Source organism: Cyprinodon tularosa, unplaced genomic scaffold, assembly GCF_016077235.1.
Source record: "Cyprinodon tularosa strain WSP-4 unplaced genomic scaffold, ASM1607723v1 ctg87, whole genome shotgun sequence".
Classification (NCBI taxonomy): Eukaryota; Metazoa; Chordata; class Actinopteri; order Cyprinodontiformes; family Cyprinodontidae; genus Cyprinodon; species Cyprinodon tularosa.
This window is the reverse complement of record NW_024039640.1, coordinates 2,240,773-2,266,672: the sequence shown is the minus strand read 5'-3', so window position 1 is coordinate 2,266,672 and position 25,900 is coordinate 2,240,773. Positions and strand designations below refer to the sequence as shown.

At 38.3% G+C, this 25,900-nt stretch overlaps 1 protein-coding gene across 1 annotated transcript in view; it reads right to left on the bottom strand.

The window, feature by feature from the left end:
• The window catches only part of bace1 (beta-secretase 1), a 30,252-nt gene extending 4,766 nt beyond the window's left edge, over nt 1–25,486 (bottom strand). Inside the window, exons 1-7 of the mRNA XM_038273400.1 lie at nt 24,661–25,486; nt 12,399–12,487; nt 7,949–8,165; nt 3,188–3,325; nt 2,967–3,101; nt 2,776–2,877; nt 2,507–2,656 (exon numbers count right to left, since the gene is read on the bottom strand). Coding sequence (XP_038129328.1) covers nt 2,507–2,656; nt 2,776–2,877; nt 2,967–3,101; nt 3,188–3,325; nt 7,949–8,165; nt 12,399–12,487; nt 24,661–24,975 — 1,146 coding nt within the window. The 5' untranslated portion in view covers nt 24,976–25,486. The remainder of the gene's footprint in view (nt 1–2,506; nt 2,657–2,775; nt 2,878–2,966; nt 3,102–3,187; nt 3,326–7,948; nt 8,166–12,398; nt 12,488–24,660) is intronic.
• Nucleotides 25,487–25,900: the final 414 nt, after the last annotated feature.

Sequence of the window (25,900 nt, the reverse complement as noted above, 5' to 3'; positions counted from 1 at the left end):
CGTGGCATGGAGACCATGAGTTTCTGGCACTGCTCAGGTGTTATGAGAGCCCAGGTTGCTCTGATAGTGGCCTTCAACTCTTCTGCATTTTTGGGTCTGGCATTCTGCATCTTCCTTTTCACAATACCCCACAGATTTTCTATGGGGCTAAGGTCAGGGGAGTTGGCTGGCCAATTTAGAAATACCATGGTCCGTAAACCAGGCACAGGTAGATTTTGCGCTGTGTGCAGGCGCCAAGTCCTGTTGGAACCTGAAATCTCCATCTCCATAGAGCAGGTCAGCAGCAGGAAGCATGAAGTGCTCTAAAACTTGCTGGTAGACGGCTGCGTTGACCCTGGATCTCAGGAAACAGAGTGGAACGAGCAGATGACATGGCACCCCAAACCATCACTGATGGTGGAAACTTTACACTAGACTTCAGGCAACGTGGATCCTGTGCCTCTCCTGTCTTCCTCCAGACTCTGGGACCTCGATTTCCAAAGGAAATGCAAAATTTGCTTTGGTCAGAAAACATGACTTTGGACCACTCAGCAGCAGTCCAGCTCTTTTTTTTCCAGGTGAGACGCTTTTCGCGCTGTTTCTTGGTCAACAGTGGTTTGACACGAGGTATGTGGCAGTTGAAACCCATGTCTTTCAAGCGTCTCTTGGTGGTGGATCTTGAAGCACTGACTCCAGCAGCCTTGTGAATCTCCCCCACATTTTTGAACAGGTTTTTTTTCACAATCTTGACTAGGGCGCTGTGATCCCTATCGCTTGTACACTTTTTCTGACCACAGTATTTCCTTCCCTTTGCCTCTCTATTAATGTGTTTGGACACAGAGCTCTGAGAACAGCCAGCCTCTTCAGCAATAACCTTTTGTGTCTTTCCCTCCTTGTGCAATGTGTCGATGGTCGCCTTTTGGACAGCTGTCAAATCTTCCCCATGTTTGTGTAGGCTTCAGAACTGGACTGAGAGACCATTTAAAGCCCTTTGCAGGTTTTTTGAGTTAATCAGCTGATTAGTTTGTGGCACCAGGTGTCTTCAAAATTTAACCCTTACACAATATTCTAATTTTGTGACACACAGAATTTTGGATTTTCATTTGTTGCCACTTCAAATCATCAAAATTAAATGAAATAAACATTTGAATGCATCAGTCTGTGTGCAATGAATAAATATAATGTACAAGTTACACCTTTTGAATGCTATTACTGAAATAAATCAAGTTTTTCAAAATATTCTAATTTTCTGGCTTTTACCTGTATATATAATTAGGGGGTCCCGGAACATAGACACTCCTGCCCAGATCTCAAAACGTTGAAAGCCCCTGGCCTAGTGGTCATAGCAGTGTGCTCTGACAAGGTTGCAAGTGTCCGGTTCGATTCCCACAGCCTGCACTCTGGGTCCCTCAGCAAGGGGACTTACAAGACCCGCGCAATGGCAGCCCACTGCTCCCCAAGGGGATGGGTTAAATGCAGAGGTGAATCTCCTCAGTGTGAGATCAATAAAGTTAAATTATTATTATTATTTTGATCCAGAAGACCTGAGAGGTCTGGGCCTTTGAAACACTGATGACAAATCTGTATCGGTTTAAGAGATTCTGTTATAGACAAACAGAAGTATTTTAAAGCCTATTCTTGAGGTGATGTGCTCCACTTTCTTAGTTCTAGTGAGGACGCAGGCAGCAGCATCCTGCATCAGCTGCAGTTGTTTGATTGACTTTTTCAGCAGACCTGTGAGGACAGTTACAGTAGTTATACTAAAACACAAATTAGTTTTTCAAGGCCCTGCTGAGACATTGGTCCTTTAACGCTGTAGAGGTTTTTTAGCTGATCGAAGGCCGACTTTGTTCTTGTCTTTATGAGCCGCTGAAGGGTCAGGCCTGATTCCATCACTACACTCAGATTTAGAGCCTGATTGCTGGTTTCTATATTAGATTAACTGACGTTGTGTCCTAATTTCAGACAATCTTAATTAGTGTAAAAAATTACCTTAGATTTTTTTTAAAGCAGAAGAAAATTTGAACCCATCAGTGCATTGATTTCTTCTTTTCTATTTACCCAGTGTTTGAACGGGTTCATAGTCATAGATTGAGTACTGTTGTTAGAAGCCTCCTTTTATCCCTTATCCTGGATTTAAAAATTCGAATTTTATTTAACCGTCCTCTGGTTAAGTGAACAGGACAAACAAAATCTAGGCAACATTTTTACTGGTTTGTCCAGAAGCAGAAAAACAGGTGTAACAGCGTAACTGACCACTAGAGGGCGATAACTTCAGCCCATTAGCTGTGATTAGCTGCCTTAGGCTCCTAAAGTTGTTAAGTCAGTCACATCCCTCCACCTGTTTATGTTCATGCTTACTCTTGTTTAAGAAATGTTTAAGAATTTCTGTTTTAATGCAGAGATATTGAGCCATGATGGAGGATATGTTAAATAGGAGCTGAACTTTAGTGGTTTTTAATAAATTCCATTTTGAATTATGCTCTGCATGAATGAATACACGTCCAGAACGGGAGAATGTTGCTACCTGGGGTAGGATGGATATTCTGAAGGACTGGTTGCGGTTTTCGCTCATCAGATAGAGGGAGATCACTGGAAAGATGTGCCAGGGCGTAGTGCCGGCTGGCCAGCATACCAGCTGCTCCCCGAGCCAGAACCCAGAGGGAAACTGCTCTGTCTGCAGAAAAAAAAGCATCATAGAGACGTTTGTTGGTTAGGAAACATGAAGGAGCCGAGCTACTTTAGGTAGCCAAACTATAAGAAAATAAAGACTGTAAACATAGACAAAGGACTAACCGAGGAGGCAGCTTTGATAGCCTTCACCGCAGCCTGGAAGACTTTCCTTGGAAGTCGAAGGTTGGTGGTTCCACTGTCAACGATGCTCTTGTCATAGTTGTACTACAGAGCCCACATGGTGCATGTTTGTTACCTCGATTTTCATATAAGTAACTATATTTCTAATTCTTTATTCCTGTATAAAAAATTACCTCTTTACAGTCCATGTTGAGGTCCTGCCCGTTCACCTCAATCCGAACGATAATGACCTCGTAGTACCACTCCCGGCGGATGGGAGTGTACCAAAGCTCTCCAACATACAGTGAGGAGTCCACTCCACCGATGATCTAAAAGCACAGGGAAAAAAACAACAAACTAAATGATCCAGTGGTTTAGGGAAACAGAACATTACATGGTTGTCTGTGGGCTTCACCATGCTGCCACCAACGGTGGAGCTTCCCAGGGACTGGTTCTGGGTGAAGCCCGCGCCGCACAGCTGGAGAGAGAAGAGGTCGGGAACAGAAGTCTGGCGAACCAACGAGTCAAAGAAAGGTTCCAGCGTCTCATCCGGCTGGAAGACATGGAGAAAGTTTCTGTTGTTGCAAATTAAATGACTTAAGCAGTATGAACTGTTTTTATTCTTCAGGTTTCAAGGCAGCTTCCTCTTGGAATAAAAATAAATTAGATTTGTTTAATTTTCATTTAAGACCTTGTTGATAATTGCATATAATCATTCCGTTTGTTTTTTAAACTTTTACGGAATGACTATGACCTGGATGACTGAGAATCTTCATCAGCATATTGCATATAATTGTGCACTGAATCCAGCCGATTGAACTCATGACATTGTCCTTCAGGCACCCTGTTTTACAACTAAGAATGTTGAAAACATCTGTTTTCTATTTTAGCATCTGAGATTCTCATCATGAAATGCAAACATATCTGTTCATAATAACAGAGACTTCTCGTTTCAGCTCTACTCTGGGTTGATCTTGTTGAAATAATGTGTTTGTTTGGGAAAACAAACACTTTGGCACTTTACAAAAACTGCTACAGTGGGGTTGAACTTTTTTTTCCAAGATATTTAGTTTGTGACGTTATTCACCAGTCAGCACAGAGCTAACCTCCTTGCAGTATTTACAGCCTGACCTTTTTTAAAGTGCAGCCTGCTTAGTTAAGCTCTTTGTCTTTACAGATACTCCATTACTTTACTTAAATAGAAATTTTGGCTCTCTAAACTTTGATGGAGTATTTATCTTTTAGACAACTGTTTACTTCTACTCCTTATATTTTTTTGGAATTATCTTTTTTAACTCATATTTAAAAAATAGACATGTTGCTTTTATTATTTATAAGCTTATGGCCTGTTGGTATTAGAAAATAAATAAAAAAAATCGAAATATTTGTTTCATCCAGACAGTTCATTTCCTTGTGGTTGGATTCAGTGATGCACCACCTTCTTGTTTTCCATATAGCAAAAACAGTTTATGCAAAGGTATATTTAACACTGTTACCATTAGTTAGAAAACTTTTATATCAAATTTATTTTCAAGAATTGTAGAAAAAACATCAGTAACCAGTATGAGGTATAAAGCATCTGTCCTTAACATCTTTTCCTGCATTAATTTTTCTTTTTTTCTCCCAAAACAGTTTTTCTCACTTTTAACATATTATCCAGGTGTAGCCCTCAAAAAACTAAATGGGACTGACATTCATATTGAAAATATAATTATATTTTAAATATATTTTAAGATGTTTTTCAGCCAGAAAGTACTCCCAAAAATTAGTTTTGTGTGGTGAGTTTTATCAAGAAATATCCAACTTTTAAATCTATGTAGAAGTGGTTAGAGCCCCAGGATATGGAGTCGGTCATCCCTCGTTAATTGGGTCATTTAAAGATGTTTTAACCTGCAAAGTACACTGAAAAATATCTATGTAGTCTGTTGATCAAGATTATGATTTTAAATTTGTCTTTAGTCCCTCTGATCGACCAGTCTGGCTGCTAGGCTAGCTAAGCTAACCTGCAAACCCACTTGGCAGCTGCTATTAGTTATCGTAACTTCTGATAAGTTTTTAAGTTGCTGTTATGTTCAAAGGGTAAAAGAAGCACAATAAGTGCAAAGTGTGGTGAGAAATTGACTTTATTAATTTCATGTTTGTCTGTGTCTAATTATGGACAGACATGAGCTGAACACACAATGGAAAAACGATCTAGAACTAAGTAAAATCATTTTTGGATTATTACCGTAATAGGGTGACCAAACGTCCGTATTTCCCGGGACATATCCGTATTTCACGTCCTGTCCCGGGCGTCCCGGGTTTTAGAAAGTGAGGAAATGTCCTGATTTCACTGCGCACGACGCTCCGTGTGACGTAATCCCTGAGCCGCGTCAGTGCGGGCAGCCCTGTTCTTAATCAGAGGCTCTGTTCGAAAACCTGGGCTGCATCCTCCAAGGACGCGGTCTACCTAGACTGGGTCCTTCGAAGTCCTTGAAAATAAGGAGGCCGGAAGAGTTTTGGCTGTAAATTCAAACAGGTCCACCCTTCGGCGGGTTTTACTGCCGTATGCTCTGTTACTTAGCAACCGTGAAAGTTGACACACAAAGCAGGAAAAGAATGAATACCGAGGTTTTCAAAACTGTTTGTTTATTTATTTATTTAAAAAAAAAGTTAAAGTGAACAAAGACTACACTCACAAGAATCCAGAGTGGAATAAAGATTCCAACCACCGGGAGCAGGAACAAATAAAATCAAATGTAATGATAGAAAAATTTTAGTCAGTTAAATAACCTGCTGCTGCTGTCATTCTGCACATCTCTGATGTTGCTGCTATTTTCAAATATCCATTACTGTAAAAATGTCCATAGCTGCATATTGGTTATTTATTCTCCAGTTTTATATTGTTAAAACACTTTACAGAATTTAATTTTTTATATTTGAACTCTTCCCTATTATGTTATTCTTATACATTTTTCTAAGGTCCTCATTTGTGTGACCATTTTCAATAATCTTTCTGCTGCTGTAAATTTGGGGGATTTTCTATTCTATTCTATAAAAGGTGTAGAAATATATAAGTAAATCTAAACAATGTATGTATAAAAAAATATCTGCAAAATCTCTTATATTCAACAACAAAAAATACTTAGTTAAGCATATTGTGCAAAACAACAATAAAAAATTTTAACTCCTATCAGATTTATAGTTCCCACTCTGCAGATCTATTAGAATCTGTCCTTAAATTACAGCCAAAATCAACATTACCGCCAAATATCTGACTCAGTAACCATTAAAACAACTATTTTCATTCATTTCAGACGGAACTATTCACAGAGTTGTATTATATTAAACTGAGCTTCCAATTTTCACCACTGTTCTGCGCCAAGTAACATTTCCTTTGATCACGGAGCAAATCCCGATGATGAGACATTTGTTCTTTCAATCAACCCCCCCCCCGCTCCAAGGTGTCCTGGTTTTCCCAAATGAAAATATGGTCACCCTATTATTACCAAAATACATTACTGGAAGTAGTATTGCGATTCGATACATGTCGCAATACTTGGGTCACGATACAATATTTTCACGATATTGCAGTATCACTATATATTGCCATATTTTCCCCAGCTTTCAAAATCAAATGATGAGATAAAACAGCAAGTGCTGTATATTTTCATCAGAAAATATTGATTAGGTATTATTATCCATGTTGTTTGAGGTTTTCTTCCACTGTGACTGCCTCAAATACAGATTTGGTGCTGCACGCAGAGTTAAAGGGCTCCACAGCGCTTTCTGCCAGAGTGGTGGTGCAGAGGTAGCCCATTTTCCCATCAATGTTTTATGTAACCATTTTTTTTTTTTTTATCGATACTAAGAAGTGAAAGATCTATATTATATTGAGCAGCCGAATATCATGATATATCGCCAAAATGATTATTTCCCACACCCCTAACTGGAAGAGGAAAAAAATACCTTCTACAAATATTACTGATTGCAGCTTTTAAATGCATCACAGTTAAATGGTTGAAGCCGCCCCGCCAACATACAAAATGTGGATTGAAAAGGTCTGGGAAATCTATAATATGGAACAAATAACTTATTGCCTGAGGCTTCAAAAAGACATATTTGTTAATAGGTGGAAACCGGCCATGACCATATTAATGCTGTAAAACCTTTTTTTTTTTTTATTTAATTTTTCTTTCTTTCATTGTATTTTATTTTATTTCTATTGTACTTTTCTATCTTTACTTATTATTTTCTATTTAATTTTTGTTATTTCCATTGGTGCTGCTTATTTAATTACTAACTACATTTATGTTTGTAAGTTACTTATGTTTAACCAAGTGACCTACTTTACTTGTAAGCCTAACTTGTTGTATATGCTTTCAAAGTTTTGTTCTTTTTTAAGTATACTGTACAGAGCAGCAGCCTGAATGTGGGCTTGTATGTATATGTCTGTGTAAGTTGCAAAAATTTAAATAAAAATGAAGTGAAAGATATAAGTTAAAATTTCTGATAGAAATGTGTATTTACCCTTAATTTGAGTACGTAAATGAGATAGTTTGTCAATGGAATACGTTTTTTTTACTCTTAAAATAAGATAATTAGATAATATGAACTTGAAATAAAACAACACAGTTGTGTTTTCTGATTTTAAGTGTAAATTGTCTTGTTCCACTGGCAAAATGTCTCTTTTACTTCCTCAATCCAAGAACGAATGAACTTATTTAAGTAAAAAATGACTTACCTTAGAGGGAAAATTTTGCTAAATTCCATCCCTAAAACAATTGCTGTTTATATATTTATTTCACTGTGCTTAAATGATGGCTGGATGAGCTGATAACAGCTAAAACTGGCCATGTGGTAAACACCATTGTCCTGTTCAGAGTTATCCATGAGGTATTCAGTGTCCGTGAGGTTATTGCAGAACGTTGATACTGGTGGTGAAGCTTACTTTAATAATACAGATCATTTCAACTGCAGATGTTACTAGAGAGGAATTAATGCAATATACACTTATTGTGAGCAGGACAAATCCTGGTAATAACTAAGGTCTAGTGAAGTTTCCTTCTTTTGTAACATAAGGAGCAACTCTTCCAGATGCTCTTTGCTGCTGAAACGATTGCAAGTTTTACTCCACAGCTCCTCTTTAAAACAAACATCTGATGTTTACCAGATAAGTAATCTCTATAATGCTTACTCGAGCTATATCGGCATAGGCAAGCCCCAGGATTCCTTCCCAGTTTGATCCGTTGATGAAGAAGCGGTCTGACTGGGTGATTGCAGCGACGTTGGCACGCAGCGTGGCATTAGGGCCGTGTGGCACAGAGACCAAGTCGGTGCCCAGCTCCCCCTCCCAGCGGCCCTGAGTGTAGGGAACGTACACATTCCTGCCAAGGTCTCGGTATGAGCTGGAGCTGTGCACCAACACAAGAGAAAACAGTCAGTTAGATCCATAAATAAGTGGTTACTGATTGTAGCATTCAGAGCCAAATATGTCTTCTTATTTTCCACATTTCTTTGTTACTGCTAGCACCTTTAATACATCTCATTGGGATTTATTGTGAGTAAGCATATAGAAAGGACAGTGGATTTTGTGTAAATAATGTTGAGTGTAATCGCATTCAGCCCCCTTTTTGCTGCTCTTATGGTTGCAAGTCTTTTAGGGAGATGTCTCACTGGAAAAACAATCTAGAAATAAGTAAAAATTTCTTAAATTAAGTGTATTTAGCCTTAATTTGAGTGGGTAAATGAGATGATTTTCCAATGGAATGAGTGTTTTTACTCTTAAAATAAGATAATTATATAATATGCACTCGAAACAAGACAAACCAATTGTGTTTTCTTACCATATTTTAAGTGTAAATTGTCTTATTCCATTGGCAAAAATCCAAGAACAAATGCACTCATTTTAAGAAAAAATGACTTATCTAGATTTCCATTTTTTCCAACTGACAAGTTTGTCATTAGCTTTCTGGTAAAATAGCTCTGGTCATCAGACAAGATGGTGGGCTTCAGTGAATAGTTTTCAGTTCCTGACACACATTATCAATTGGATTTAGTCACTGACCTTCAAGCACACCGTATGTTTTGATCCAAATCTTTCGACTGTAGCTCTTGCTGTACAGTTTGTAAAGAATTGTTGTCCAACTAAAAGTAAACCGTCCTCCCCGTCTAAAGTCTATCCCAACCCAATCCAAATCCCTCCAGGATTAAACATCTTTAGCTTCATCCAATTAAGCATGTACAACTGATTTCCCTGTAAAAACAGAGTACAATGCTGCCACCACCATGTTTTAGACTTAGACAACTTTTACTGTCGTTTTGTATAAACGGAGTGTATACAAAACGAAATTAGATTTTGTAAAGCTTTCATGGCATTCCTTAAAGTGCAGCAGTGATCAAATGTAAACAGTGAGGGAGGAAAAACTTTGTGTGAAAACGCACCGATATGGAAGTTCAGAGCATTACATATGTATGGTGGAATTTTGCATTGTTTTGGTTTGGTGTTGTCAGTGTGATGCAGAGTCTGTAACATGAACAGCATGGAGTTGGTTTCAGAGTAATGAGGAGCAAGTTTTTCTCCACACAAAGCATTTTTACGATGGAGTCTCATATGACCAGAGCATCGTCTGCATATTTTATATGGCAAGCTTTAAACCTAACATAACCACCTTTGAATTTCTCCAAATTTTTTTTATATATATATATATATATATATATATATATATATATATATATATATATATATATATATATATATATATATATATATATATATATATATATATATATATATATATATATATATATAATACAAATAAAAGCTATTTTGTTTCAATACAAGATATTTTTTTCTTAACAGAGTATCTTTATCCTCCAGATTTACATGTATCTGCCACATTTTGTTGGACTATAAGAGGCGTTTATAAAGATGGATTTCACCTGGAGTATTTATTATATACGGATGTCCCATGGTTGAAATAAATGTTTCATAGATTAAGTAAATGTAGAATTTATCCCATTATTTTACATCAAATATACCACTAAACTGTAAAATGCATGATTAAATGTCCCCTTAAATAAGGAAAATAGATTTAAAAACATTAAATAAATACATTTTATTTAAAAATACATTTATGTCAAACTTATTAAACAGTGATTCTTGAAATAAGGAACAGAACATATTTGCTTGATGAACTTTAGAGGAAGAATAATACACTCACCGGTCACTTTATTAGGTACACCTGTCCAACTGATCGTTAACACTTAATTTCTAAGCAGCCAATCACATGGCGGCAACTCAGTGCATTTAGGCATGTAGACATGGTCAAGACAATCTCCTGCAGTTCAAACCGAGCATCAGTATGGGGAAGAAAGGTGATTTGAGTCACTTTGAACGTGGCATGATTGTTGGTGCCAGAAGGGCTGGTCTGAGTATTTCAGAAACTGCTGATCTACTGGGATTTTCACGCACAACCATCTCTAGGTTTTACAGAGAATGGTGCGAAAAAGAAAAAACATCCAGTGAGCGGCAGTTCTGTGGGCGGAAATGCCTTGTTGATGCCAGAGGTCAGAGGAGAACAGCCAGACTGGTTCGAGCTGACAGAAGGGCAACAGTGACTCAAATAACCACCCGTTACAACCAAGGTGTAACCAAATAAACGAGAAACTAATCTGGATAATGTAGGCTTTCATGGTGTTAGCTGAATATCTTGGATTTTAAATTATGAAGTATGTGAATCGTGGATGGAAAAGCCCTGGTAATGAAGCAGAACTGTACACATTACATTACAATTTCAAAATATCTATATCTATGTCGAAACTATTAAATATGAGAACTCAAATAGATCATTTAATAAATATCAACAAATGCATAAAAACATTTTTTTTAATGTATTTTCAAACTCAATTGAAGTTGTGCCTTTTTGTCAACACCGTCATATATTTAAAGAATCTAAAAAAAACAAAAACAAAACGAACAAACAAAAAAGGCATAATTGGGGCTAGAAATCCCTGAGGACCCAGGACCCCTTCATTCATCCTTCTTTATCGCTAGCAGGGTTAGCCAGCTCTGGAAAGCTTATGTTATTGTTTTCTTTTTTTCTTTTTAGGTTGTACGTCACAACCATACTTTGTCAATATCATAACTGAAAATTTGCAAGAGGAAAATTTGAAAAATAAATGCTTTATTTTGGTGTACTTCAAAGTTTATTAGCAACTGATGATTTACAAAATGGCCTCCTTTGGAATAAAATTGTATACATGGAGGTTAGGGGTGTAAATCAAAACCGTCATGGCGATTAAATTCAGTATCATTTTCCTCAAGAATACACTACAATACGATGTTAAATGTTAAAATTTTAAATTGTAACTTTCCCCTTTTCTATGAATGTTCAGTCTTATTGATATGTATATAATATTTGTCATCTGTCAAACATGTTTATGAATTTACATTGTATACTGTATTTTAATGATGTGGATCCCAGGAGGAGTAGCTGGGTGTAAAGCACAGCTAATGGGGATCCTAATAATAAATAAACAAATAAACGAATACAATACAATTAATTGGTAATTATTTTTTTTTTTTTACTTACAGGCTAGACAATGTTTAAAATTTGAAAAAAAATCACTGAACGCTGTAATATCGTAACGCATTTTATTTAAGAAACAACAGCAAAAAACAGAATTAGCAAAGTTGAACTCCACCTAGGCCTATGAAAACCTCATTCACTGAAAAATAATAATCCCTCTGCGTTATAGATTCTGAAAGGACTTGCATCATCAAAAAATACTGCAAGCGGAAAGATGGTTGTGGCTAAAGAAAGCGAGGTAGGAGGGCAAAGTAGGTTTAGCGCCACCGCAGCACGGGAGTCAGAATTACATCCAGAGACAAATGGATAAAAACAGACCAGAGGAAAAAAAACAAAAAAAAACATGAATCGATACTCTTGCTGACGTTTCGATGCATTGGATCGTCGGCTGTTGGATCGATGCATCGATACAAAATGATTATTATTTACACCCCTAATCGAGGTATTATGGCAATCTGTCAACTTCATTAGACGTCATCACCATTTGTTTTTAGGTTGACAGTGTTGAGTCAGAGAAGTTGCTGATAAATAAAAACTAAATCGTGCAATTTACACATTTTATTGAATTTTACATAAATGTATTTACTTTACATACAAAAATATTTATCTTTAAGTTTGTTTTTTGTTTTTATTCTCAACAACTTTTTAAATAGCTTCAAAGTTAAAATTGAATTAGATTCCCCCCCCCATCAATGATAATAATTTGTGTATTTTCATTGCAAATACAAGAAAAAATTGTTATTCAATTATAGATTCATTTATTCCATATTATTTCTGCATTTAGATTGAAATCTTCTTTTAGACTTAGTCAACTTTTATTGTCATTTGTCATTTTTACTGCCAAGTTCATCACCATTGGTCATATCGTTTTTTTCTTTTAAATCAAGAATCACTTTTGATCACTTCACTATAAATAAAACCTAATGTAGAGTAAATGGATTTCAGATTTTTGGGATCACAGGCTGAAATGGTTGGGAACCTCTGGTTGTAAGATCAAAAACAATCAAAGACATCGGAGCTTGTGGCTGGAACATGATAAAGTAGGTGATAACTCACAGTGAGCGATGGTAGTATCTGCGCAGGAAGGGATGTGCAGCTGCCCCCACAGCAAAGTTGCTGCTTCCTGTGTCCACCAGGATGTTCAACTAAAGAAACAGACCCAGAAATTACCTGTTAGTGGGCGACGGCTGGTTATGACAAGCAAACATGTTGATTTTAAGCGATTTTCTCTATATCATCTCTCCTTGTGTTGTAGAGCCATGCAGTCTATTGTCTTTGACCCAGATGTCCTTGTCTGTCCTCTCTCTCTCTCTGTCCGTCTCCCCTCCCTGCCTCTCAGGTTGCGTATTCTTCTACCCCCTCTCTTCCATTTCCTCCTCTTCTGTCTGCATCTCAATGTGAGTATCATATTTTGCGCATTCAGTCAAAACAGTCAGCGAATGTGTGAATGGAGCGCAGACACAGAAGGGGTAGAAATATACGACTGGGCAATGCTTTATTCATGATTTTTCACAGGTAGCTTTTCAGATTTGCTCCTCTGCCAGGGCGGATCCAAAGGGAGACGGTGAGGAGAGGGCAGCCGCAGAGCTAAAGCAAGCTGTTCAATAATGGATCGGCTCCTAAAATACCCAGAGAAGTACTGTCTCATGGGCCAGGCCTGACAGCCCAGAATAAATCCTGACGCCGTCCGGCTTCTTCTCTTTCTAACACACACAGTCATTCAGATGAAAATCCACATGCAGCCTTCTCAAACACTCCCAGAGTCAGTCATAATGCTACACTCTGCGTCTTTTGTGTCTTGGACAGAAATGTGCTGACTGTGCAGGATAGAGCTACCTCTTTCAGCTCATGCATTTATTCAGGGCTCATCGCAGCAACACCAACATGTATGTCTTCCTCTCCTTTCTGGAACAGATCCCGTCCTCACTATGAGGATGTTTTCTCTTGTGGTTACCGAGACTCATAAATGATTCGTTCCTGTTTAAATCCAAATGGATGCCGGCTTTCCTGCCAGTCTGTGTGGGGCAGGTGTTCTGAAACTTTCCAAAGGTTTGCCAGCATGGGTGGTTCTAGACAGGGGGCCAGAGCCCCGGTAGAAGGCAAGGCAAGGCAAATTTATTTGTATAGCACAAATCAGTACAAAGACAATGTAAAGTGCTTTACATGATCAAAATACAGGAAGATAAAACAGAATCAAAGCAAGTAGGAAAAAATAAAAAATAAATAAAATACAAAAAACTGCAGAAACAAAAAAGAATATTAAAAACAGTTGGACTAAAGAAAATATGTTTCAGTTGAACTGTTTACTTAGAACAGTCGAAGGCAATCCTAAACAAATGTGTTTTTAGTCTTGATTTAAAGGAACTCAGGCTTTCCGCACTTTTAGTTTTCTAGAAGTTTGTTCCAGATAAGTGGAGAATAGGAGCTAAATGCTGCTTCTCCGTGTTTAGTTCTGGTTCTAGGTATGCAGAGCAGGCTGGAGCCAGAAGACCTGAGTAGTCTGGAGGGTTGATACACTGATAGCAAGTCTGTGATGTATTTAGGTGCTAAGCCATTCAGAGATTTATAGACTAACACAAGTATTTTAAAGTCTATTGTTGGGTCTATATAACTGGTCCTGGCCTCTGTTATGATTGCTGTATTGAAGACATAATGCAAAAAATAAAAATAAAAATCCAATGACTATATGCTCTGGAAGAATCGTGATTGCTGATAGTTTCCATTGGATCCATTTCATTTTTTTTTCTTTTCTTTAATAATAATTTCAAAATTAAGGTGGTACTTCCAGGATCACATTTTTCATCTTTTTTTAACCAATTGTTACAGTTTTTATCAGTTTTATTTAAGTTCTAATTTTGATTTGATTAAAACGGTTGGCTTTCATTAAAAAGAACCTAAAAATATGTAATAATTCTGCATTATGAATGTGGATGGATCTGATATCCCAAAGAACCCTTTTATTTTATCATTTAGTAGATATTTACTTTATCTTCTATATATTTATATATAATATATCTACTAGGGATGCACGATATTTGGATTTTGGCCGATATCCGATATGCCGATATTTTAAAACTCATGTAGCCGATAACCGATATCGATACTGATGTTAAAGCTGGACAAAAATAAGTAGTCATTGAAAATAGCAGTTTTATTATCCATTTCTGACACTTTGAAAAATAATATACTCAAATATATTTTCATATGCTGATATCAAATTGATTTTTAAAAACGCGGTATCGATCTATTTTACTTTCAAAATCTCGTGAAATTTCATCGTTCTGTTACAAACTCTCGTGATATTTTGCAAATTCTTGTGAGATTTTGTTAGTAAAATAGATCGATACCGCGTCAATATATCAACATATAAAGATATGGCAACATTTCGTGAATTTTCGGGGGATTTCGTAGCATAACGATGACATATAGCAATATTTCATTAGTAAAAGAGATTGATATGGTGTTTTTAAATGGCAATATATCAGCATATGAAGATATTGTGATATTTTAATGCATCAATATTTTTTCCCTCGTCTTTAGAAGTTTTTAAGTCTGTAAAAAAGAAGTTTTTGAGGAAGAAGAAGTAGTAGTATTTTTATTTTATTTTTTTGGACTGGAAACTCAGAAGCTGATCAAATATCGGGTTAAATATCGGTAGGGTGGCCGATGTCCGATATTCAGTTTTAAGGCCGATACAGGCCGATATCGATAGGGGGCCGATTATATCGTGCATCCCTAATATCTACTATATATTTATTTTTTCAAACCAAAAATACAAATTTTCAATTTAAACAAACAAAACCTTTCATGAAAATAAACTATTTGGAATTTTTGCTTCATTTAAGGCAGTGCCACAAGTGGCTCTTTGGTTCTGCAGCTCTTAATATATTTTAAACAATAAACTATTCTCCTGTTTTTTTGTTTCATGTTTTTCTGTAACACAATGAAAACACTCTGAAGAGTCTCTGACCCCTGACCTTTGGTTGGAATCCTAATTACGGTAGATAATAATAACATGCTCATATTATTACTGGTTATGATGTTTTGATGTTTATTTAAACCAACCATACATCTTTATTTTGCCCTATCAACTAAACTAATTCAATTTAATACAATTCAGTTTATTTCTATAGCCCCAATTCACAACACATGTCATCTCAAGGCACTTTACAGTACAACCAGATCATACAGTCAAATTGATTCAAAGTTTTCAATCTAAGGAAAACCGGTTGATTGCATCGACTCATTGACTCTTCAGCAATCCCTCACACTAAGCATGCTTGTAGCGACAGTGGAGAGGAAAAACTCCCTTTTAACAAGAAGAAACCTCCAGCAGAACCAGGCTCAGTGTGAGCGGCCATCTGCCGAGGCCGAATGGGCAAATATCAAGAGCAAAATATCTGTCATGGTTTTGATATTAAAATGTTAATATCCTGACTGGGGCTGGGCTAATAAAGGTATTGTGGAGGATTTCTTTTAAAATAGCCGCCCTCGTTCAAGAGCACGAGCCCATTTCTTCTCCTGCACGCTCTGTTTAAAATGTGCTGTTCTAATACCTCATATATATAGCGGACTTCATAGCGAACTCAGGTAACTGTCCGTTCGAACAGATGATTGCTACTTTTTGCTCCGTTGGTCACATAACTCCTCCTCCTATCTGCGGTGCCTGCGCCATCTTTGTTATTAGTCGCTGCTGTCGGGTAGCGACAGCTTAAGGCAACAGCAGGCCACTGTGACAGCAGACCCCATAGCATTGTGGGATATATCTGCCTCTTCTGAGGCCTTTTCTTTTCTTACGAACCTCGGGCATTTTCAAAGAACCGCGATGAGAAAGGTGAGCTTCAATGACCGTCTGAAACCGTAGCTAACCACAGATATGTGGCTAAAAAGTGTGCATGCACAGAAAATGATGGCTAACGGGTAAAGCACATAGGTGGGACTTACGTTAACATATCACCAGAATGATTGGCAATTAAGAGGACCACTTAGTTTGATGATCCACCAGGAAATAAAAGATCGTCCTCTATACCAGAGGTCAAGGATTAGCGGACCATGGTCCGGATTTGGACCCAACCTGATTTAAAACATTTATAAATGACCGTATGTTGTCTGACGACAGTGTCTAATTTCACTTGCGCTGCTTATCCTGTTTGTAGGGTAAAGCCCTCCTGGACTAAGCAACATGTGATGCCAATTAGCCAATGAGCTGCTGTCAGTCTGGGTTGCTTGCTGCTTCTAGCTACTTTTAGACACAGCAGGCAAACCTGTGGCAAGCCGGGCGATTGAAAAGAAGGAGAAGACGATGAGAAAAAGGGAAAGAAACTGTGCACTGCTGCAAGAACTGCATCGAACTGGTGAAAGAAAAGTGAAATGGCGTGCTCAAAGATGACCCTGCACATTTAGAGTAAGTTTGGTTCAACCTGCTGCTGTGAAGCAGGATTCTCCACCATGAACAGAATCAAAAATAAATCTGGATCCAGGCTCAAAATGAGCACCTTGATATGTGCTTTAGAATGGCTTAGTCTCCATTCAAACCCAGGTTTAAAGCCTTGCAGGGCAGCCTAAAGCCCACTGCTCTCATTAAGCCATAAAAAATAAATAAAATAAACGGTCAGTTCAGGTGTTTTATAAAAAATGTGAATCAGGAAATTGTCTGTATATCAAACTGAAAGATTGTTCTCTACTTAAAAAAACACTTTAGATTTTAAAATGGATGTTTTTATTTTATTTTATATATTTTATTTAAAAAGTCAGCGTATAACATGGATGCATAAAAACTAGTGCTGTCAAAATTATCGCGTTATTATCGCGTTAACGCGAGGCCATTTTAACGGCGATAATTTTTTTAACGTGAGATTAACGCTATGTGGTTTTATGGTACAATTTTCCAAGTACATCCCGCTGCAGCCTGCGGGAAGGCGGGGCTATTTTCCCCCAGTGTATACATTTCTCATAGGCTTCTAGAGCGGAGAGCTCCTCAAGGGAAAAAGATGCTCATACACTGGGTGACGCTAGTGCCTTTTCTTTAAGCCCCACCACCAACAAACAAGTTGAGTGTCTGGTAACTAGTAGCAACCTGAAATACGCTGAGCAAACAGATTACTGAGGTGAAATGGAATCTGCTACGGCACTATTGCTGTCTGTGTACGCCACAGGTCAGTATCGTGTGTGTGTGTGGGTGGGTGGGTGTGTCTGTGTGTGGGTGTGTGTGTGTTCTCATTTTTGTTAAGAGGCTGAAAAGTAACTTTCTAGAGCATAGACTACCTCCATCTAGTGATGTCGGTCTATTGATTTTGATGTATTGATTGAAAATTGTTTATTATTATCTTGGTTAATTAACATCTAATGTTAACTGTACTACATTTTACAGCAGTAGGGTAAAATGCTTGTCTTTGTTCAAACGACTGTATGAACTGTAAAGACTGTCTTTTACATCAGCCTGTTTTCAGGGCCTTTTTTTGGCTACATATTTGTTATTTTTTGCTACATGCCTCCCCATCTTCTTGCCATATGTTTCTATGGCATAAATCAGTGTCTGTGACCTGTTTTCATTTTAAAAAAAGAACATTGGCACAAACCTAGCCTGTATGTATTTTTTGTATGTCATCGAGAGTATTTAAATGATTTTCAATCAGAAAAAAAATTTGCGATTAAAATGCGATTAATCGCGAGTTAACTCAGGCATTGATGCGATTAATCGCGATTAAAAAAATTTTATCGATTGACAGCACTAATAAAAACGTAATTTTATTTCAGTGTTCAATTCTGTTTAAAGTAACAGATTATAATTAAAAATGGCTTTGGAGCTTTACTGGTTGTTGATTTTCTTTATTGCGACCCCGCTGATTTTTAATTGGTGACCCCTGCTCTATACCTTTAACTGAAATTAAGATACAAACGCAAATTTACCAAACTCAATTTTTAAAATTTAAAAAAATTTTGTCATATTACATATAACAAGACACCAACTTTCTCATGCCATATTTAGCAACACGTAAAAAATTGGGTTTATCGCCACAGAGAAGGAAAAATAGAGAGTATCAGGCAGCATGCAGGTTTATGCATGCGAGTGGAATTTAGGCCTTTTTACACAGCAGTGGCTTTCAAGTCTGTAGGTTTTATACGCAGGCAAAAATAAAGTTTAATGTCCAGTCTTTATGATGGTTTAAAATGGTTAATTTTCTGTTTCAGCCAAAAATTACAGAGTTCAATCTTTTCTTTTGCCCTACCTCTCCTGCGTTGGTAAAAACCATAGGCCCCAAACCCTAAATGCCTGCTGGTCCTTTCCCAGGCCCCTACACTTATAGAAAGTGGAATGATCCACATCACTTCCTGTCATACCTCAAAACAACACATAAATAAATAGGAAAAATAATAACACAAAGATGAATAGAACTATTAACCTGCAAATAAACTCTGTAAACAACACAAAAAAATATAAATTTAGGTGTTGATTAACACAATTCAAATGGATAAAAAAAAGAATAAATAAGTCCAACAGAAACATTTAAATGTTTATAATTATTGCTAAAAAAATATCAATAAAATTGAAAGAAAAATCTATATTTGCTATTTTTCAAGCTGGTTTTCAGGGAAAATGTTTGCAACTCATCTTGTAAGGATGGATTTAAAAAGCTTATTAATATTTTATTCATGTAATTTGTTTGCTTGTTTGAACCTGGAAGAGAAGCTGTTGTTTTGCATCCAAGGACGAGCCAGCAGAGGTCCATTAAACTCATTTTGACAGTTGAAAAGCTGCAACCACAAAGCTGCATTCTTATCAATTGGCCGCAGCGGGCGTTATTAAAGGTAGTATATCATGGAAGGCTATTCTGGATTAAAGCATGCTATTACCAGGCTGTCTAAGGCCCCGTCCACACGAAGTCAAAACAAACACGAAACGCTGATATTTTCCAAAACGTTTGCCGTAAAGACGGAGACGTAAAATAAATGTGAGCGTCCACACGAATGCATGAAAACGCTGCAAAATGTATGCCAGGCCTGTAAGTGGCGCTGTGGTGCCAAAGCAAAAATAAGCGACGAAATGTTGGGCATGCGCACTAATATTTATACATGGTTGCCCTGCGGGCCCATTTTCGTGGTTAAGTCAAATTCAGGTGCTGAACTATGTCGTCGATATTGCTCTGTTCTTCCTGGAGATATTCCAGAAGAAGAAGATTCTGTTGTAAGCCCGACAGCAGGGTGAGTAGCATTAGCAGCAACGGCGCCATTGTTGTTGTGATACTGGTCGCGCATGCGTGTTTAGAGGCGACGCTATGACGCATGCTTGTAAAAAAAAATATGCGGTTAGAGCGTAAAGATGGAAACGCAAAAACGACGTTTCGAAATCTTCCCACTCTGAAGGCTGAATAAAAAAAAGATCGTTTACAGACCCCCGAAACGCCGGCTTCGTGTGGATGAGAGGCTGGTTTGGTGAAAAATTTGTGCATTTAGGCCAGGGTTCGTCTTCGTGTGGACGGGGCCAAAGGTTAGGTTCGAGGTCACCGCTTGGATCCCCTCCCTAGGACTTCTCTCAACTGTCTAAACACATGATAGCTTAACGGGCCATTAACAAAATGGGCTGAAGGTCGTGTCTCAAGATTAGGTCATAATGAATTAGGGTGGTAACGTATATTTCAAAATCCTTTGAACTGTTTAAATGGAACTCATATTGAGGAAGTACAATCAATCATCCATCAGCGAATCAATGGCTGAATGCATTTTGACTGTACTATAGGCTATAAAGCATGGCTGTCAACAACAACAACAAAAAATTAGTTTGACAGGCATCAAATAAAGTCTTTTTTTTTTTTTAGCAACTGCATTCATATTGATTGTTTAGGGTCAGAGGTCATTATTGCTCCTAGAAACCAGGCTTCTGTGCACAATGCACTAATTGTATTGTTGTTCCTAACACTGGGGAAAAGGGCAACATCTGGAATATAAAAAAAAAAAAAACACATTTCAACATACACTAAAATGATCTTGATTGGAAGGACAAAATAGGAGAATATAACTGCATCGTCTGGTACTAATGAGCATCGAGGTTAGCTACTGCTTGCAATAGAAGGTATCTAAAAAGAAATAAACATTCAAACCGTTGGAGAGCAAGTCTTGTGACCACATCTAATCATTAAAATACATCGCTGATGCAGAACTTTTAAATAACTGGAATTAAAAACGGAATCCTCCAGAACAGTCTCCATCTTCTCTGATTGCTTCAGTTTCTTTCAGAGTTGGTGTCAGTCACCCCTTAAACCTTTCTGTCTCCATGCTAACCATCTCTATCAGCTGTTAGCATTTAGTCTTACCAGTAAATTCCCAGTCTGACTCCTGCATCAATCTATTCCAGGGGTCTTCAACGTTTTCCAGGCCAAGGACCCCCAAACTATTGGTGAGATGGAGCGGGGACCCCCTAATTATATATATATTGTATGACATTGTGTTATATCAAACTGGTCCTATAGTCATTCTATTACAGATGGAGTCATGTAATGAAAGTAATTTTTCCCTGGGATTATCAAAGTACTTCTGATTCTGATTCCTCATTGATGGGACCGGTGTTGTGAATGAAATGGTGCCCAGCTTGAAAGAGCTCCTGTGTGTCGCTGAATGTGTGCATTGATGACTGAAAGACATCTTCTGCCTCCATTTATCTGTTTACTACAGTGTGTTGAATTCGTGTTAATGTGGATTTAAATACATTTCAATTAGTGGAAAAAATTGCAGGGGGGAATAAAAACAAAGTCTAATCAACCAAAACTTTCGCGACCCCCATGCAGTACCTCTGTGGACCCTCTAGGGGTCGCGGACCCCCTGTTGAAGACCCCCATTCTATTCAATTCAGTTTATTTCTATAGCGCCAATTCACATTACATGTCATCTCAAGGCACTTTACAGTTCACCAGATCATACAGTCAAATTGATTCTAAGTTTTCTAACTAAGGAAAACCAGTTAATTGCATCCATTCATTGACTGGAAGGCAATCCCTCACACTAAGCATGCTTGTAGTGACAGTAAACAGGAAAAACTCCCTTTTAACAGGAATAAACCTCCAGCAGAACCAGGCTCAGTGAGACAGAAGCAGAGATACAAAAGGCTAGGGACAGTGTTGGGAAAGTTCTCTTTCTACGTGAACTAGTTCAAAGTTCAGTTCACACATTTTAAAATGAACTAGTTCAGTTCATAGTTCACAATTCCAAAAAACGAACTAGTTCATAGTTCTTTTTTTTTTTCATATATTGCTCAATTACACCATAGCCTACTGTAGAAACACAGACGGCAATTATTTTATCAGTTGTAACACTGAAACTGTGCGTCAGATTTCATCTTCATATCCAGTTTTGAATCCTTATCCAACCGGGGTTTACATTAGCATTGAGGGGACAGCATTTCCCCATTGTTGCTTTAACGCTTTGTTGCTGTCCATTCACTTCACACTAGTAGCAGCTGCAGCTTTCACCCCTACAGTATATTCTCAAAAACATCAGGAAAAATGTGCTGCTTGAATTGTCTTTTTTATGAGTAATTATTAAAAGAAAAATAGGAAAGTAGTCTTTAAGGTGCAAATGTTTTTTTTTTTTTTTATATTTTTTTCCATTTGAAATTCCATTTCAATACATACTAAAAAGGAATACTGGAATCCTGGAAAATTATACCAGGCAGGTTTAACAAACAAGTTACATGGATAGTAAAACCCTCAAGAACAGGGGTCTTCTATGTTTTCCAGACCAAGGACCCCCAAACTGATGGCGAGATGGAGCGGGGACCCCCTAACTATATATATTGTATGAAATTGTGTCCTATAGTCACTCTATTACAGATGGAGTAATGTAAAGAAATTAATTTCTCCCTGGGATTATTAAAGTTTTTCTGATTCTGATTCCTGGTTGATGGGACAGGTGTTGTGAAGGAAATGGTGCCCAGCTTGAAAGAGCTCCTGTGTGTCGCTGAATGTGAGCATTGATGACTGAAAGACATCTTCTGCCTCCATTTATCTGTTTACTACAGTGTGTTGATTTCATGTTAATGAGTATTTAAAGACATTTCAATTAGTGGGGGAAAAAAATGCAGCGGGGGAATATAAAAATATCAACTAACCATGCAGACCCTCATGCAGTACCTCCGTAGACCCTCTAGGGGTCGCGGATCTCCTGTTGAAGACCTCTGCTCAAGAAGATTTTACAAACACAAACTGAGGGACCAGGCTGAGGTAGGAATTTAAAGGTTACTGAAGTGCGGATTTTTTTACTGAAAGCCGGCGGGCAAACTTGTTGCCATCATCCTCACCGACCACCTGGTCATAAACCTGTTTTAAGTCGCCTCCGTGCTGCTTTGGCTTCCACGCTGCATTTTGTTTTGATGACGCACGCGGCTGTAGGCTACGACGCTGGTAGCTGCTGTTGCCAGATTGGGTGTTTTTCCCGCTACATATTAAGGCTTGTTTACGGTGTGATTTAGCTGGGGTTTGGCCTGGAGGGCTTTATAGAAATCTGGCAACCTATTGAACGGAGTTGAACTGAGAGAGCGTGCCGTTCACAGACACCAGAATGAACGAGTTCACAATAACGTTCATCAGGCAATAATGCAGTACGTTCAGTTCACGTTCGCCCAAAATATGAATGAGTTCATGAACTTTCGTTCAATGAACGCGTTCAGGCACAACACTGGCTAGGGATGCACGATATTGGGATTTTGGCCGATATCCGATATTTTAAAACTCATGTAGCCGATAACCATTATCGATACCGATGTTAAAGCTGGACAAAAATAAGTAGTCATTGAAAATAGCAGTTTTGTTATCCATTTCTGACACTTTGAAAAATAATATACTCAAATATATTTTCATATGCTGATATCAAATAGATTTTTAAAAACGCGGTATCGATCTATTTTACTTTCAAAATCTCATGAAATTTCATCGTTCTGTTACAAACTCTCGTGATATTTTGCAAATTCTTGTGAGATTTTGTTAGTGAAATAGATCGATACCGCGTCAATATATCAACATATAAAAATATGGCAAAATTTCGTGAATTTTCGGGGGATTTTTGAGGAAGAAGTAGTATTTTTTATTTTTTTTTAGACTTTAGAAACTCAGAAGCTGATCAAATATCAGGTTAAATATCGGTGGGGTGGCCGATGTCCGATATTCAGTTTTAAGGCCGATACAGGCCGATACCGATAGGGGGCCGATTATATCGTGCATCCCTACAAAAGGCAACTGTAAAAGGTGGCCCCGTCCAGGAATAACGTGGCCAGGCAGACGAGCTTCAAGCCACCTCCCATGTCAGAGGACGAAGAGAGCACATCCAGTTAGTCACGGTCAGAGAAACAGGACTACACTGAAAAACTGGCCGATCTCCAACATCTATAAACAAAGGTGTTGATGGCAGCTAATCTAACATATATCTTCTCCCCACACCAATCATTCACTTCCCCTTTTCCATTTCAACACTTATCGCTTTGTTCTTTGCTCATTCCCTTTTCTTCCTTCCTCACCTTTCCTTCGTTCTGTTCGTCCTCTCCTCCTCATACCTTTCTGTTTCTCCTTTCCTTTTGGCGATGTGGCAATAAGAATAATTGTCTTGATGCCAAAAAGGGCCCAACAGATTTTACTTTCACAAGTGGAGCAGTACGGTGTTCTGCTTGATTTATGCTTGATCTATGCATATAAATAGCTTTACTATAATTCAGGCAGGGAGTATTACAGATTTTATGGAAACTGCAATGTAAATAGAACAGGAAACGAAAAACGAAAGGAAAGCATGAAAGAAACAGTAGATAAAAGGGGAGAAAGTGTTTCTCCTCTCCTTTGCCGTCACCCTCTGTGTGCCAGCCTGTGCACCGCAGCTGCACCCAGCTGGCAGTCCTCGCTCCGCAGAATTAATGGTTCCATTATCCGTCTGTTTCTTTTCAGCCGCTTTCACACACAGGGCATCTGTCATGGCAGGGCCGACCCACACACAGGAACAATCACAAGGTACATTTGAAGAACTTTTTAGGTCTAAGTTGAAAATCCTGCCTTAATGTTAAAATAAAAACTTAAAACTTGTTTTAGGAGTAAATCAAAAGCCCATTTTTTTGTTATTAAAATGTATTTACATTGATAAACCATCCAATATTTTCATCTTTACTATTATATCAGCATTAAAACATCATTATATTAAATTACATTTTTTTAAATACAAATATTATGAAAAATTCTGGAATCATATCAAGATAAATGACAAAATACAGACTAGGATTGATATTTTTAATTATTATAAGCTATGAGAAATACAGGATTTGTAGATGTAGAACGGATAGATTTCTTACCTTCTGTGGGGGGGAGCCCACGGCCATCTCCACGTAATATCCCTGCCCGGATTTCCCACGCAGGTTGTCGATCATGTCCACAAAGCTGGCACCACCCTCCGCGGCTCCTCTCCGCCTGCGCGCCGGAGAAGCGCTCGCGGCGCCGCGTCTCCAGGCAGCGGCAGGCGGCTCAGCGCGCGCACCTTGCCGCAGTGGCACGCGGATGGCTCGAGACAGGCCCGGAGAGTCCGGCGCGGGTTGCCCGCAGCCCAGCAGGCACAGCGCGGTCCATAAGAAGAGCGCAGTGAAGCCGCGCGGCTGCAGCGGAGCCTCCATGTTTATTAGTAGCCGTTAGAATCTCTGCTGTGTCTGAGTGGCGGCGCTGCGCTCAGTTTGGCATCAGGAGCGAAGCGGCGCTGGAGAACAGGTCAGGTGGGGATGATGCTAAAACCATTATGGCAGTTGACCCACAATACGGAAAGGCACAAGATTCGGTCTGATTGGTCTGTTTTTAAGGTGAAATTAAATCATTTATTCAATTAAATCACGCACTAACCACAACCGTCCTCACAATTAACGCCCAGCTCCGCTCGCTGCATTAATCACGCGTCGGTGTATGAACTGACCGCAGGCCTGGGGCTCTTTACCCGGACATCTTGGTGCTAAACAACCGAAAGCATCGTCAGAAGGCAGACTGACCGGCAGGCTACAGTAATCCGCATCCTCCCTGTTTTCCGTCCAGTTCATGCTGTTCTCCGCCTTCCAGTCTTTCATCTCCTCCTCCTCCTCCTCCATCTACTCCGCCGCATCCTTCAGATCTGCGAAGAGGCGGGCATCAGAGAGGGTCAAGCTGAACTACAAATACAAACTGTTTCCTGGAGGGATTTTCAAAATAAAGTGCCTCTATTAAGTTGCTCTCACATATTAATCCACAAGTTTTCAATTTCAGTATAATCAAATTTGACAACTTCAACACTCAATACTACGAAAGAGGATTTGGGTCACTGAAAAAATTTTTAAAAAGTTAACTGATTTTTAAATTCTATTTCAGTATAATATGAGAAAAAAAAAGTCAAAATATCGACTTTAATCTCAGATCTTAATGTTACAGAAGAGGATTAGGGCCACTGAAAAAAAAACTGCTTTTTAAATATTATTTCACTTTAATATGGGGTAAAAATTCAGAATTCTGACTTTAATCTCAGGATTTTGGATCTTAATGTTACAGAATAAGATTGGGGCCACTGGAAAAAAAAAAGTT